General features: G+C 40.5%; 1 protein-coding gene across 7 annotated transcripts in view; it reads right to left on the reverse strand.

Moving 5' to 3' along the window:
- Positions 1 to 16,483, reverse strand: part of DRP2 (dystrophin related protein 2) — a 54,359-nt gene continuing 37,876 nt past the window's right edge. For 5 of the 7 annotated variants that reach the window (XM_042479354.1, XM_042479357.1, XM_042479359.1 and 2 more), the window contains 9 exons: positions 15,434 to 15,570; positions 14,006 to 14,071; positions 11,803 to 11,868; positions 11,053 to 11,196; positions 9,625 to 9,853; positions 8,605 to 8,725; positions 7,714 to 7,800; positions 7,229 to 7,314; positions 1 to 3,180 (listed from right to left, as the gene is read on the reverse strand). In XM_042479354.1, coding sequence (XP_042335288.1) covers positions 7,262 to 7,314; positions 7,714 to 7,800; positions 8,605 to 8,725; positions 9,625 to 9,853; positions 11,053 to 11,196; positions 11,803 to 11,868; positions 14,006 to 14,071; positions 15,434 to 15,570 — 903 coding nt within the window. In that variant the 3' untranslated portion in view covers positions 1 to 3,180; positions 7,229 to 7,261. The remainder of the gene's footprint in view (positions 3,181 to 7,228; positions 7,315 to 7,713; positions 7,801 to 8,604; positions 8,726 to 9,624; positions 9,854 to 11,052; positions 11,197 to 11,802; positions 11,869 to 14,005; positions 14,072 to 15,433; positions 15,571 to 16,483) is intronic. The other 2 variants (XM_042479356.1, XM_042479355.1) reach the window with 2 other exon arrangements.

Genomic DNA, 16,483 nt, shown 5'->3' on the forward strand with positions numbered 1-16,483 from the left:
AACATCTTATGCTGTATTTAATAAAATTATCTTTATTGGTTTAACACAACCATATCTACTACCTGGTCACTATACCAGTGTTTTAGAAGGGTGAGAGCCTAAAAACTAAAAATGCCCATTGTTAAAGTAGCAGCCTTGGAGATTTTGGAGGAAGTGGGTGTCTTGAAGGAGTCTGCTTGGGAAGAGAGCCTGAGGATTTTGAAGTGAAATCATCACGGCTCTAAAGTGTGATTAACACAATGGGAATGTCACAGACCACGCTCTTTGAATACAAGTGCTAACAATAAAAACACTTGTTAGTCTATTGCATTTATCCACTGTATGTGTTCTGATGTTCTGCTGCTGATTACTTAGTATTTAATTCACATGCCATTTATGGAGAATCAAGTATGTACTCACCCTACAGTGCACTAGCACCCAAGAAAAGAGCATATATAGTTTACAGAATATGCTAAGGCAAAGAAGTCAGTCTTTAGCTTTCCTCATGCAGCCACTAGGCCCATTGTTAACTGTAAATACTGCTCAATTCCAATGTGCAATTTCATTCTCGATGAACATAACCAAGATAACATATGTTTGGTTTTTAAAAATACAGTTGAGAAATAATTACAACAGTGAACCCAGCAGGCTCTTTTTTAAGGCTCAGACATCAGTATGAAGAGGGGAATTCCTTGGCAGGAAGAACTGGCATGTGCCCACTGAGAACATTCTTGGCTCACGTTAAAAGGTTCACCATTACAGAATTCTTAACAGAATGGTCTTTGTCATGCCTCCCATAACTAATACACCACATTCCTTATTCTTGACAGCCTAAGAAGTCCAATTCATTTACAGCTACTATGACACCAACCAGCCCACTCCATTTAATTTTCTGACCCTCATGGGAGCCTACATGATGCTCAACATCCAACACACTGAAGCAGCCTAAGAACACAACCTACACACAACTTACAACGTACTGCAAGAACCTTCACAACCTACAGGACTTTCAACATATGTAACATTCCTGACAAGCCACAATGTTGTTATAGAGGGCTAGCAAGCCACATCATGACCCATGGCACCACGAATAGGACAAAACCCACTATATATCTTTGAATTTTTAAAGGGGTTTCAGTCTACAGGACTGAAGAGCCATCTTCAAGTTTATACAATTAAAAAAAAAATCAAATTGGCAGTCCTTCACCATGTACTCTGCAAGTTATGCAATGCCAAACACAACTTGTGACAAACACAATGCACAACACTACATTAAACAACACTTAGAGCTTGAAATACACTTGACTGCTTCTACAATCTGCTTTTGCTTCACAGCATTATCTTACAACTGACTCTCAGGGGCTTGTTAATGTCTAGCACCTTTACTCCACAATCACAGATACTTGCTTTACAGCATACTGACCAACCTTAAGATACTTGAATGAATACTTTATTATGAACTGCCTTTTTCTTATGAGACTAGCCCATGTTCCCCTTTGCATTCCATGCTTTCCTCTTAGCTGAAGAAATGGGACCAAAGCTGACCATAGCTATGAGATTGTTACACCAACAAAAAATGATCAGTTCCCTGTTGCTTTATCTCTGTTCAGGCAAACTGCAACTATTTGGAAAGACTGAAGTATTTCTTCAGCAAGAAAGAACATAGATTGAGCTGATCCTCTCTGTTGGGATTTCAGCTAGGCTGAATGGTTGAAAGTTAAGCTGCTGTGGTTCCACTGGAACATGGATTGAGTTTCCAAAAGCCTGATAAAATTCAAAATGGATGTAGCCCAATTGTTGTGGATCAGACAGCAGAAGACTTGATTTCCAGTGTGAGACGCTGTAGTGCTGGAATGCTTTACAAAGCTTGGAAGGAGAGACCCATGTTGGAGTGAGGTGGTTCTTTGCCAAAAGCACTGGACCACTAGGCTTTCAGGTGCACCTACAGCTGAAAACATCTGGATTGTGTTTATCTCAGTTATCATTTAACCTGTTTGATATACACCATGCCATGTAGTTTATGGCACTGTGAATGAGAATGCAAGATAACTACCATCCATATCTTCATAAATTTGTCATAAATGAATCATGAATCATTATGCCCCATGTAAATAACCTTTGGGGGCATGGGGGCATGAGAAAGTCAGAATCTCAACTCCCCACCATTGCCCTGTTTTCCAGAGGCCACTTGGATGGAAATAATTGATATTCTAAAATGGAAAAATAATAACCAAGACTCTTTGGTGAAAAGGGGGAGCGGTAGAATGACTTTTTTGTCTTTTTAAAGAGAAACAGAATCCAGGGTGCAGAACAGATTAAAACAGCAAAGCCAAAATAAACACATAACAAGGAATTAGAATTTAATGCATGAGGGAGTCCATAACAGCACTTAAATACAGTATATATAATCCATATATGCAAATTAAAATGGTAAGGCTCTCTGTTATAAAGCTTCTCTCCTTTAAGGCTGCTTTTTCCATTGAAACCTTTTGGTTTCCAAGCCTGTTCCTTCCCTCCTTTTCCATTCCTGTGGGATTTTCTTGGAGTTGTTTTGCCGGTCCCCGTTGGCTGGCTTAGTAGATGCAGAGGCACGCGGATGTTTGTGAGTTCCTTTCATACCATATCCAACTCAACACAAAATATTCTGTTCCTTTTTCGTTAAAAACACGTTAGCTTCTTTCTTGAAGATGTTTGCCTGTCAGCCAGTTACAGTAGGACCATTCCTGTCTCTGTCACCATAGACCACTGTCTGAAGGAGTTCACATGGGACAAATCCTCTATAGGTCACTTTCTGTCTCAACCCAAAAACCAGACCCAGAAAAGGCAATCGCTCACAAACTGTAGATGGGAAAACGCTATTTGTGACCGTTGCGTAGAACAACATCTCCATGTGCATCTGATCTCATCCTTTTTGCATTTCTTGAATCCAGGCCTATAACAGCACCAGGTTTTGACTTCGTTCAGACTTCCAGTGGCTTTGGGCTGCCCCTGGGCTGCCCCTCAGAAGGGCCACTTGGAGTTACTGAGTGCTCTGCTGGATGCCTGGGAGCATTCCGGTAACCTTCTGCCAATGATGCTTTCTTAAGGAGCTGAGTGAAGCCCACCTCACAGGGAAAGGCGGACGTGAGAGAAGCAACTGCCCAATAACTTGTTAGACAAAGCCTCTTGCTTGCCGGAGGGGTTAGATAAGGGAATTTGGATCTGCAAGAGAAAACAAAACAGGGTCTCATCCAATGGAATTGGTAGGAAAGGACCTTTTACTCCCCAAGAGTGTTCTTAAGCACTACATATACTGTTCACTGTCTTTTGCTGTATACACATAAAGATGTTGCATCTGTCTGTAGTAATAGATAATAAAGGCATAGATGCAAAAACATTTATATCTTTAGGTACTATTTCTATTATACTGTTTTGGGGACATGACATTTATTATTAAATCCAATAATATATTTGGTATATAATAATTAGTTCACAACAGTTTGTGCTGTTACACATTTCTTTTCATACACAGTATTATAGCGATATTCAAGAATTGCAGCAAATTTTGGAAGGCTATTGTTAAGAACATTTGCACATAAAAAGGAGAGTATTCTAAAGTATCATTTTTACTGGGCCATTTTAATTTGATAACAGTAACTGGTGGCATTACTATCACCCTGCCCTATGCTATTTTTTTCCCCACTGTTCTTTTTGGGCTAAAATTAGTAGCTCAGACAACAAGCATTAATAGGCAACAAGCAAAGTGCTTCTTGGTTCTAGCATAAGGCATGCAAACAAACTGTCACCTTTTCATTTGTCTTCATAACTGAGATTTTACTGTAACATGGCCAACACCTGCCTTTGTTGTTGTTGTTGTGTGCATTCAGGTTGTTTTGCAAAGAAAACCCCATGATAATTATCAGGATGGTAATCTCAAGTGTGCTCAGATACAGGCTGGTTGCCTTTGTGCATCCATTAAAGACAGGCAGCTTCTGTCCCTAGCTTAAGGCTGCTCTTTCTTTCCTAGGAGATGAAGGGAGGTCAGATCATTCCCAGGCAAAGACACCCTGAGATCATCAGGGCTAGAGATAAAGGCACTGCACTAGGGAGCCCCCAGCAGGCAGTTGTGCATGTGGGGCAAGGATGTGGCAGAGGAATGTAGCACATACCTTAGATACCACTACATTTACTATGGCATTTTGCCAACAGAATTCTAGCCATTTTTTAACATTGAATTATAGGAGTTTATCACACGGGACAAATCCCGTGCAGAAACTAAAGTTAAACTGAAAACAATGATGTTCGGGGTTAACTGAATAGAAAGGGGGGGACCACATTTGCAGGATGTTTATCAGACAATGTTTGTGTGAAAGAGAAATAACGTGAAAATAACCCGAACATCAAAACCAGCACTTTTTTACTTTCGCTAAATTCCGAAAGTACAAATCGGCTTTCCGTTTGGATTATTTTTGCATTATTGCTCTTTCACACCAACACAACTGACAACAACCGGATTTAAAATCCCGTTTCTGCACGGGATTTCGCCAATTCGCCCTCTGTGTGATAAACCCCATAACAGTTCCTTTCCAGGTTTTGAGACTGTTAAGGGTTAAATCCAGCACACTGAGAAATGCTTAGATGTGTGTGTAACCATGAGCATCCAGCACCAGAAGGACAAAGCTGATTAGCCACAGCTGATGCTCATAGGCACAAGGTCACTCTGTTTGCCTACGTGCAACAAAGCCTGGATGATGAAACATGTGTCTGCATGGACAGGAGGACACTTTGCTGTGTGACACAGGAAGTGGCTGAGTTTGTGAGACCGCATGGTCTGGAGTGTATATATACTCAGAGGCTTCCAGTATTGCTTGTGGGTTTGAGTAGGAGTTGGTATTCGTTTGATCTGTATAGTAGCATTGGTGATTTGTGGTTAGCACTCTGTAAATAAAGATAGCACTTTCGGGAGCCTGGCTTCTCTGGTCATTTATTCAGTTGGAGTTGGAGCAGCAGTGATTGCTGGAGAGTTCGCGAGATGCTTGCAACTTCTGGAAGACATCCAGTGCCTGTCATCTCCACTGAGGACTGTGAACCACATTTCTGCAAATTTGTCCACTACTCTGCTATATTCCAGAATTGGTTTATAAGCCCAGCAGTTTTTCTGCCAATAGTTATTGGGCTCAGCAGTTTATTGACAGAGACATGGGTCTTTAGTGCTATCTGAAGATGCCAGGGATGAAGGGCTTGCAAATATACCCATTGGACTATAACTTTCACAGTCTTTCAAACAACATAGGCATTGGGTAGACTGTGGGCATTCTTGTCTTAAATGTAATTCTTCCAAATTCTGCAATGGAACATAGGCTTTACTGCATGTAAAGCAAGCGTCCTGCCATGGAGCTACGGCTCTTTTAACAAATAACAGGAAGCTGCCTTAGTGTACAGTGGTACCCCGGGATACGAATTGATCGCGTTACGAAATTTCCGGGATACGAAAAAGTTAGATTGGAAAAATCTGTTCCGGGATACGATGTTTTTTTTTTTGGGTTACGAAATTTATTTCGGCGCGAAATTCAAACGCAAAGCGCGGCTAGCGGCTTTCCAGCGCTAACGGAAAGCCTTTTCGGGTTGCGAAATGTATCGGGTTACGAACGGAGCGGCGGAACGAATTAATTTCGTAACCCGAGGTAGCACTGTATACAGTTGGCTTTCCTTATTCATGGATTTTTTTTTAAATCTATGGATTCAACCATCCACAGCTTGAAAATATATATATTTTAAAGTATAAATTCCAAATAACAAAACTTGATTTTTCCATTTTATGTAAGGGACACCATGTTGCTCTGCCATTGTATTTAAATTTAAATCTTTAAACTGGTTAGCCAAAAATAAAATTCTTTTTGGCTTAGAAAAATACCTTAGAACTGCTTTCACTAGAGCTAGATTTGAGCAACTAAACTCTATGGTAAGATTAGGTTGGTTCCAAAAAATACCCTACCATTAAAGAACATGTATCTGTGGTGGTCCAGCCATAGAGGATATTGTACATATCCTATTCGATTGCTGCATATAGGATAAGGAGAGATCCCATTTCTTGCCACCTTTTTTGGTTAGACTGACTAACTGAGATCCTATTGTTAAATTGTCTCATTTCCTCTCAGGAGAAAATTTACATTTAGTGTGTTGTACCGCAAAATGTATTATAAAAGCTGCTTACTTGAAAGATCTATTTATCATACAACACGGGGTTTCATGCCACGAGGATGAGTTCATTTAAACACACCCTTTTTGATTTCCTCCACACCCCCATGTTTTAGGTTGTCTTTATTCTTTATTTTTGTATTTTATCAAACTTGTTTTTATTCAGCGTTTATGTGTCTCAACCCTCTAGCTAATTTTATATGAGTTTTAGGAGTGACCCAGTTTTATCTTTGTATGTACTTTGATATTCTGATATTTGTATTATACCATTGATATGGTCAGTTGACTAAGAAACATGTTGTTGTCGTTGTGTTTAAATTTGTGTGTAAATTTACAGCGCTTTATAAATAAAGCTTAATAATAATAATAATAATAATGGGACTTGAGCATCCACGGACTTTGTTCTCCACGGGAGATCTTGGAACCAAAACCCAGCAGATAACAAGGACCCATTGTACAGGGTCAGAAGATTAATCAAACTAGCCTAGAATTGCCTGCACAGACAGAAGTCTTTACCCACCAGAATAGCCATACCAAGCAAATAATCTACATCTTTACACACAAATTGCAGGCAAATGCTGGTTGAGCAGAGAGATGGAGGCAGTGGGGGCTCTGCCCTGCAAGGAAACTTTTAGGATGCATTTCAAAATGCTAACCATGGGACTGCACCTGTATGGGGGAGGCGGTCCAGCAAACACCTTTAAAGTTTGGACTGAAACCTAGAGCGGACTCACTGTCTCACTGATATGGATGTCACCAGCAACCCCTAGAGATATTTATTCTTAACAGTGTGCTTAAAAAAAGAAACACCATAAAGTGCTCAGCCATACTTTTTAAAAAAACCCATCTTCCATTAAAACTTTTGCCCAAGAGATATTTCTGTTTTCTGCAGAGAGGTATGAAGAAAAGGTTGGGCCTATGATGCAAAAGGTGGTTTGTTTTTATGCTGTCAGGTTACATTTATTGTTTGCAGGTGGCAAAGCAGTGACAGAGAATTAGAGGCCTGGAATGCTGGACGCTGATGTTATAAACAGACAGGCTAGGAGCAAGTTTTTAATGCAATGGCTACTACCAGCTGCTGCCCATTCTTAGATCTGAAAAGCATCTAGGAGAACTTGAGAGACTTCTTCAGGAAGGCCAAGGGATGTGGTCTTTTTCCTGTCAGAAGAAAAAGGGACCATGACTGAGGGCATGTCTAAATGACAAACTAAGCCTTGTTCTGCAGCCCATGGCTTCATGCCAAGGAACCTAAGGCCCACATCTTCTGTTGCCTGGTGAACAGAGAATTACCAGCACCTTTTCAGAACTTCTGTTTCCCACGATTCCTTGGATAAAGGTATAAACAACTCTCCAAAGGACTAACATCCATAGTAAAAGTAAAACGTCTGTCTTTTGTTTTATGCTATGTACAGTGTGACTTCTATTTCTCTGTACCCACTCCTAGAATGTGGATCTCTTTGACACTCCTGACAGATTCTGGCTGAGATAATATGGATCTTAAGAGGAAAACAGTTCCCCTTGTTGATATTTGGACAGAGAAGATTTTGTTGACTGTACCTCCAGAGTTGGGGAAAGCATTCCTTAGCTTCTCCATGATATCCTCCAGACATAGACTGACGTCCTGAGTACCCACTTCCACTTCGTCTGAGAAAACGGAAAATGAGGAGAGAATGTGAGGAGTCAAAGTTTTCAATGCCATGAGTCAACATTCCCAGTCTAACAGTATTAAAAAATAAAACCTTCTGTTCATCGGGAACTACTAGACTAGGAAGCATAATGGCAAAAGGTTCCCTTAACCTAGCAGTGGGGAATGTATACCATCCCAAGGTTCCTCACACACAAATCTGGGAGCTCAATTTTTTGGTTTCATTGACAAAATGTTACTGGCCCTTTGCTTGTATGGGGCGTGTGTGTCTCCCATCTGTTTATGCTTAGTTGCATAAGTTAGTCGTTTGCAAATAAAGCCTATCTGAGCCTAGAAGGGAGGGCAAAATAACCAGTATCAACCCCAAAAGAGAGTTTGGGGGCTCCATTGGCATTTGGGGAGCTGAAACAAAACAAAATTTGGGGAAAGCGGTGAGAAACACAACCGGGCATATGGTTCTCATGGGTTCTGAAGGGGACACTATTCCCTGGTCACATGTGGCAGTTGCCTATCCCTGCCTCCATATGGATGGAACACGTCTTTTCTCCATCATTGCACAATAGAAGTCTCATCTGGAAACATTTACAAGTTATCCATCACCCCTCTCCCTTGGAGGAAAAGAATCAAAGGGGCAGCTCTTCTGTTTCAAGGTGAGGACTGGATAAATAGTAAAAATTATCCCCAGCAACAAGAAGTTAAGATCGATCTTCCTTTCAACAGAAAGAGAAATGAAAAACCTCCAGAAGAAGCTCAGCACCAGCTCAGGGGCAGTAATGGGAGGAGGATCACCTGCAGAGCCTCACCTGCAGTTTCTGTGTTTGGTGTGTCTGTGTCTTTCTCCTTGAGCTGACTCTCCTCTGATGGATGGGGAGAAGAAGCCAAAGATGAAGCTGCAGAGCCATCTCCTTTGGAATCTGCTTGTGGCTGAAAGAGATGAGCAAGAGTACAACATTTCTCACTAGCCTGTCTGCTCACATTCCTCTATTGCGTCAGCATGATACTAGCCCCAAACGCACAGTGGCAACATGGAAAGATTACAATATTTGAATCTTTTTAGCTTAGGAGAAAAAAATAAAGTCAAGGAAGAACATGATAGAAGTGTATAAAAATTATGCTCAGTGTGAAACTTTTCTCCTGGTTTCATGATACTAGAATCCAGGTCACACAGGTTTGTTGGAGACAGACAAAAGGAAGCATTTCTTTATCCAGGACAGTTATATTGTGGAATTATTTACTAGCCTACCAACTATAAAAGTCTAGTATCTCAACTCTTCCATCCTGCTCTTTTCACTTCCCTGCCTCAATGGAGCATTACCTGATCATTTCCACCTTTTTTGGATTGTTTTTTTATTTTGATGTTAGCATGGTAATACCTGTTTAACCTGATAATCTAGCATGTCACTTTTTTGCAGCAGAGCGATTCACCAAATACTTGAATGGAGATGCTAAGAACTGAGATTTAGAGGCAAGTTAAGAGAATGTAGTTCACCAATAGCAATAGCAAGTACACTTCTATACCGTTTATCAGTGAACTAACACTCCCTCAGCGGTTTGCAAAGTGTAAGCCAATTGCTCCCAACAATCTGGGTACTCATTTTACTGACCTATGAAAGGATGGAAGGCTGAGTGGTCCTTGAGGCCCTTCTCTAGGATTGAATTTATAAAGCTGTGGCTGCAGTACAGGCATTTAACCGCTGTACCACTTTACTAAGTAGTGATGCCAGTTTAATCTAAATATATGACAGTTTAGTCCAATTTAGTCCAAATATATCATATTAAAAATAGGCCCAAATCAGTCATGCAAAACAAGCTTCAGACCATACTTGCAGCAGGAGCTCTCTCAAGCGCTGTAGCTGAGATTCTAACTGCTTGTTGTGGTCCTCCAGGATTTGCATCCGTGTTTCCAGACGGCTCTTGTGTTGTCGAAGAATCCGAGCTTCAGCCAGCAGCTCTTCATTGTGTGGATCCTGTGCTGCTTCTGGAGTTATTTCTGCAGATGCTGCTGCCTCCTCATGCTGCCACTTCAGACGCTTCAGCTCTCCTTGAAGAACCCTGAAAAAGAAATGAGGATGGATCAAGAACTTGACAGAATCAAGCACTCAACCCAGGGTTCTTGAGCTGGCAAGGATGGTTCAGCTCATGTAGGTTTGTAGCAAACATTTTGTAGACAAGTTTACATGTGACAATTTATAACTGCGACTACGATCTCCTTATCAAAAACAAATATTCTAGAGAAACTAGACAAGACTTCAACAAAGTAGTAGACAGGATGCTTTGTGTGGTTTCTTGGGTGGCAAGACAGAGGAAACATCCAAGAGATGTGATAATCTACTTTATGAGAAGAGAAACATGGGACAGGATTTTACATGAACACGGTGCAAAGAGCTTGAAGGTTGATGACAACATTTAGATCATTGGATGAGGAATACAAAGGCACTTTCAGACCACTTGTACAAGATAATGATAAAGACTTTGATTCTAGTAAGGCTTAGCAATGGAGTCTAAATTCCTTATGTGGAATGCTAAAGAAATTTCCTATGCAAACAAAAGAAAATGAAAATTTCACCAGTTAGGAGAAAAAAAATTGGATTTGATATATTTGCAGGAGATCCATATAAAGAAAAAAAGACATTTTTGTTTGTATAATCAAAATTAGGGCAACATTTTCCCTCATCAACAGATAAAAGCGTACAGTCGCCCCTCCATTCTTGCAGACTTAAGGTCCATGGTTATTCATGGAGATCATTCATGGAGGGGTGACCTCTGTCATTTTCAATGGGGCGCGCACCCTCAGCGTGTGCCCCACACACGCTCGCAAGCATGTGCCCCATGCAAGCCTATGGGGCTTGAATATTGGTGAGTCTCTGTTTTCGGGGTATGTTTGTGTGTGTGTGTGTGTGTGTGTGTGTGTGTGTGTGTGTGTGGAACGGATCCCCCGTGAAAATGGAGGGCCAACTGTATAGCTAAATGCTTTGGGGAAGTAAGTCATTGTCATTTGTACTTTTTAAAGCTTTTCATCCTTTCTTCTGTCTTTTTGTAGATTTTTTTATTAGTTTCTCTTTTTTATGTTATTTGTACGTTTTATATATCTAATTTTTTGTGTTTAAATAAAAATATTTTAAAAAAACAACAAAAGCAAATATTCTTAAGTACTTGTGCTCTTTTTACACTTCAGGTTTACAAAGAGATTCTCGCAGTATTTCCAGTTCCACTTTGGCATGATTGTACCTCTGCTGGTTACATCCATTTACCTGTTTTCATCCTCTAAGTGTGCTAAGATTTTCTCCAGTTCCCCTTTATCGTCAGCGTTAGTGCCGTCTTGGGCCTGTTGGTTGCAGATGGGTTCTCTGTCTGTGATGGGGCTGGAATGGCGTAAAAGATACTGGTCTTCATCCCTGTTGTATAGACAGAGCTGTGATGAGGGTGAGGTGGCAGAGAGAAAGGGTCTAGAGCTTTTTAAGCCCATGGCAAAGGCTGGAGTCCCTCTCCTAGGAGAACAAACCTGGAGCAGGACTTCTGGAATTCAGGCAGGACTGACTTCAGCAATTATGATCCCTGGACATCTTCTGTGATCCCTGGGGCTCCTCTTTACCCTATCCCAATATTTTGTTTAAACATTTAGAATTATACTCAGTGTGATTCTCCTTTAAACCAAGATGCATTCTCACAACATGCCTTGTTTAATTTTTTAAAAATAGGTTAAAGGCAGTGAAGCTGTGTTCAGTTATGTAGAGCATTATGCTCTCCCCCATGGATGTGAAGCTCTGTGGGGGACCACGATTGCCATTAAAATGACCAGGAGAGGGAAGGGGAGGGAGGCAACCAAGCAGAGATGGATATCTCCTGTTCAACACTGAAGTTCGTACACTGAGTATTCACAGAGCATTAGCTTGAGGGAAGTTATGATTGTAGAATACTGACTTCCACCTCCTTTCAGGTTCAAGGGTGAAAAGTGCCCTGATTTCTACAGCTTTTATAAAAATGAAAAAGTCACAACTCACAGGCTGTCATCTGGAGAAAGGCTGTCATTATAAAAGGAGGAATTTTGGCTTTCCATCTCTGCAAGCCTGTAAGAAACAGAACAAGATAAATGAATGGAAGAAATGTGAGGAGGAGGAAGACCACGCAGCAAGGGGAGTCCTGGGAGTGTAGTTTTGCAAGCTCTGGAAAGGGTAGCTTTCATGGCAGAAACCTCTGCATATGAAACAGACTCTTCCACATTAACAGCATAAATCTTCTCTTGCTGGGTCCAACCAAAAGGTCAATTGAGACCCACATTCTGTTTCAAACAAGAGCCAGAAAAGTGGCTTTGGAAGCTCCCTAGCTGTTGTATACTCCATAGTATACGAACCCAAAGAAAAGAGGTCTCTTTTTGCTCCTGGTAGGCTAGCAACTATCAACCCCCCAACCCTTTCCTGGAAGCCACCCACTGCTGGGAGAACCTCCTCGCATGCTGGGGACTGAATCTTTTGTGTTCAAAAGTATGTGCCATGCCTTATGGATCTCCCCAAGAAAAGCATGAGGACAGGATCTTGCCTTATACATTGTCTGTCTAACCCAGTACAGTATTGGGATTTCTGACTAGCAGCACCTGTCCATCTTTCTAACATCACAGGCTACTTTTTACTGGAAATGCCAAGGCCTGAGTTTGAAGGACCTTTAGCATGTACAGATCTTGCCTACTCTAAGATCATCATCCAAGGTGAGGAGAAGCTGGGGAAAGAGAAACAGGCTGTGATATTCTGTGCTTTTGTAAAAAGTCTTGTTTTTATTTGAGAAATTAAAGTCAAGTATGGTTATGTGATGTATAGTATATATAATGAGGTAGGTGATCTCTTGGAGGGGAGAGAGCACGAAACATTGGGGGTGATTGATGATTTGGCTGAGTGTCTGTATAGCATTTTTAAAAGGCTGGTGTGTATATGGCATTTAGTGAGAGATATGATTAGTCAAAGATAGTCATTAGATTCAGAGAAAGGAATTAGAGAAGAAACAGTGAAAAGCAGAGTTTTTGTTTTAGGTCACTTAGCAGTAGCAATAGCATTTACAGTTTTTTATGGGTTTTTCGGGTTATGTGGCCATTATCTAGAAGAGTTTGTTTCTGACATTTCGTCAGCATCTGTGGCTGGCATCTTCAGAGATGTTAGGCACAGATGCCAACCACAGATGTTGGCAAAACATCAGAAACAAACTCTTCTAGAACATGGCCACATATAGCCCCCCCCCCCAAAAAAAAACCCAACAAAAAATTATGGATGCTGGGCATGAAAGCCTTCAACTTCACAATAGCATTTACATTTTTATACTACGTCACGCTGAACTAAGCAGTTCTAAGATGTTTACACTTAGGACAGTTAGGTTTAGCTAGGATTATGATAAAATGGTGAAAGAGATGTCTTAAGAGTCCATTAAGATTTAGGTGAATTGTTAATTATTAACAATTAACAATTAAACCTTGACATTCTATAATTACAAGCTTCAGTACCCAAAGTAATCTTTAACTGTATGCTGAATTTATGTTTAATAAATTATTCTTGCAAAAAACATATGTGCCTCTGGGAATAGTTTTGTTGTTGTTGTGTGCCTTCAAGTTGCTACAGTAGTGCTATTAGAGTCCTTAAGTTCAGACATGTTGTATCTGCGGAGCAGCAGTTGTTCAAGGCTGGTGGTAACTTTGGGGCCATAACCATGGGATTAAGTGGAGGACCCTGCATGAGCTTTTCAGCGATGGTACCCCGCTGACAATCTTTTTATCGTCTCAAGCATTTTAAGCATCTGGTGGCAACCTTTTTATTGCCTTACCATTTTAAGAACTATTTCAGTGCATCTGTGCCTATGTATTTATCCAGCTGCTATTTTAATTTGGTTTGATATGCCGAAATGAAATACCCTCTGCTGCTAATTTCATCTTGGATTTATATTCTGATAGTTATTGTTTGATTTTATCATGATTGTGTTCTCAATTTTTAACAGACATTAGAGAAATTTAAAAATGCACCTAAGAGCAAGTGAGAGAAAGAAGGGCAGGAGTGCTACTACTGAGCTACAGGCTTTCCCTAAGGTAACTAAATCTTCTGCTTCTTTCCTACAACAATTTCGGTATCAGCCTATTATTCACCCCTGATATCTGCTGTACCAGTTATATCACCACCTCCCTTACACCAGCCAACATAGTTGCCCAATCGCTCATGTGCCAAATGGTACCTGCTGGCAAAGTGTTCAATCCGAGAGTGAGTGTCAGCGTGAGGTAACATCGGGGAGGAAGCTGGCCTGAAAAGGACACAAAATTGTCAGGAAGGATTCAGGTCTAACCTGCCCAGAAGGAGTCAAGAAGAATGGCCTGATTAGTATCTCCTGGACTAACCCAGTGGTCCTCAAATAGTGGGACGGGGCACAAGAGCTGCTCAGGCAATCCTTGGTCTGATCTCTCCTTTTCCTGTTCTTTCCAAACCTTTTTATGTGTAAAATCCACACATGTGTTGAGTTAAATATTGAATTTACTTACTGTATACTCATGTGTAAGTCTAGAAATTTTAGTAAAAATTGACCCCCCAAAACCTGAGTCGACTTATCCACAGGTCAATGTAAGTACTGTACTTTAACTCTTATTTAAAAATGAGCCATCCCCTGGTAAAGGGCAAGAGCATAATCTGTCCTGGGAGCACTGACCCTACTCTATTCTCTCATCCATCCAGCCTTTAAAGTCAGCACAACGTTAACTGTTAAGTTCTTTGGCATTGTTTACTTTTGCTTCATCTTTTAGATCCTTTGTTACATGCCCATAAGTTTTACCCTCTATTTATCCATGGGTCACATCAAAATTCATAATTCTGGCCCCAAAACCTGACCTCGACTTATACATGAGGTCGACTTATAGTCGAGTATATATGGTAAATAAAACTGTTCTAATTTGAACAATATTATTTCCTTATAAAATGTTAAAATATGAATATTTCATAAATATGAATGCAGTGGGCCCTTGTTATCCGCTGGGGTTTGGTTCCAGGATCCCCCGTGGATAACAAAATCCGTGGATGCTCGAGCCCCATTAAATGTAATGGCTCAGCAAAATAGTGTTCCATATAAAATGGAAATTCAAGGCTTGTTATTTGGAATTTGTACTTTTTTGGAATATTTTCAAGCCGTGGATGCTTGAATCTGTGGATAAAAATATCAGTAGATAAGGGCCAAATGAAATTAGCACATTAAATAAACAAAATATTTTTATTCATACATAGTACTATGTTGAGTGTGTGTGTGTGTGTGCGCAACATCTGCATTGAGATGTAAAGGGTCCAAAGGTTAAAAGCCTGAGTACCACTAGACTAATCTATCTATTTCTTCTCATCAGTGGATGGATGGCATTCTCAAGTGGTTATACTTCCCATTTGCCTCAACAGATGAGGCCCAAGCAAATTAGTTTTAGGTTCTTTATCCTTGATTGGGATGAGAGTATGTTATTCCCCCATCTGCAGCCTTCTCTAGGATATTAGCTAACACTAATGAAAAATTCCTTGTTTCCAGATTTCCCTGCTTGGTCCAGGTTCTAGTTTGTCTGTTTCTTCTCCAGCAGCAAACTCTCCCTCTTCAAGGAACATGGGTCTCATGGTCACCACTAGATCCACAACTTACGTTTCGATGAAGTCTGCCTCCAGCACAGACTGGACTGGCAGGTAGCCTCTCTGAGGATGCTTGCTGAAATACTGCTTTGACCGGAACTTGTTTTTTAGGGTGGTGGCAAAGTCCCTCATGTTTTCACTGGAGGTGGTCTGGGAATAGAGAGTGGACACACAAAGAAGAGTAAAAGCTATATAAAAAGAGCCATTGCTGGATTAGAACTGGTATATCCAGGGCAGGATTCTGATTCTGCCAGTGCCAGCTTCTGGCATTTGTTATTCAGATATAAAGCTACTACTAGACATAGTGGTGCCTTTTAATTATCATGACTACTGCATAAAAGCATGCACATTCATATCATAATATTCCATTTATTTTGGTATTGTTTAGAATTAGGATCATTAGGATCGCTGTATAGCTAACTAGAAAGAAGTGCCTCTTAATTCAGTGGTGTCTGCTTCTATAAAAAGTCCAACATGTAATACACATTGGGCTTCAAAAGAAGGACTTTCAGCCAGTGCAAACCTTTCAGCTTGTATTTAAAATGCAAACAGTCTTGCAAAGAAGTTTTGCTATTAAAAACTCAAGCATAAATTCAAAGAGAAGAAAAGTATTCAACATCTGTTTCATTGTGAAGTCGAAGGCTTTCATGGCTGGCATCCATAGTTTTTTGTGGGTTTTTTGGGCTATGTGGCCATGTTCTAGAAGAGTTTCTTCCTGACGTTTCGCCAGCATCTGTGGCTGACATCTTCACAGAATGCTGGCATGGAAGAGAGTTGGGTATATATCAGGAATAAACTCTTCTAGAACATGGCCACTTTGCCCGAAAAACCCACAAAAAACTGTTTCATTATTTTCTTTATCTTTCAATTTCTTCTGTGTTAATTTGTCACAAAAGAAATAGCAGAACCTCTACTACTTTTCTGAGAATATTCTAGTGCTGTGTTTCCCAGAGCATGACAACAATAAGGTTGTTTAATCCCATTTTAAAAAAATATATAAAATAGACTTGCTCGCACTAGTAAGTTTCTGTATGAGTGAGGGTTATCCGTTGCCTTCAGAATT

Source organism: Sceloporus undulatus, chromosome 7 (assembly GCF_019175285.1).
Source record: "Sceloporus undulatus isolate JIND9_A2432 ecotype Alabama chromosome 7, SceUnd_v1.1, whole genome shotgun sequence".
In the NCBI taxonomy this organism is placed as follows: domain Eukaryota; kingdom Metazoa; phylum Chordata; class Lepidosauria; order Squamata; family Phrynosomatidae; genus Sceloporus; species Sceloporus undulatus.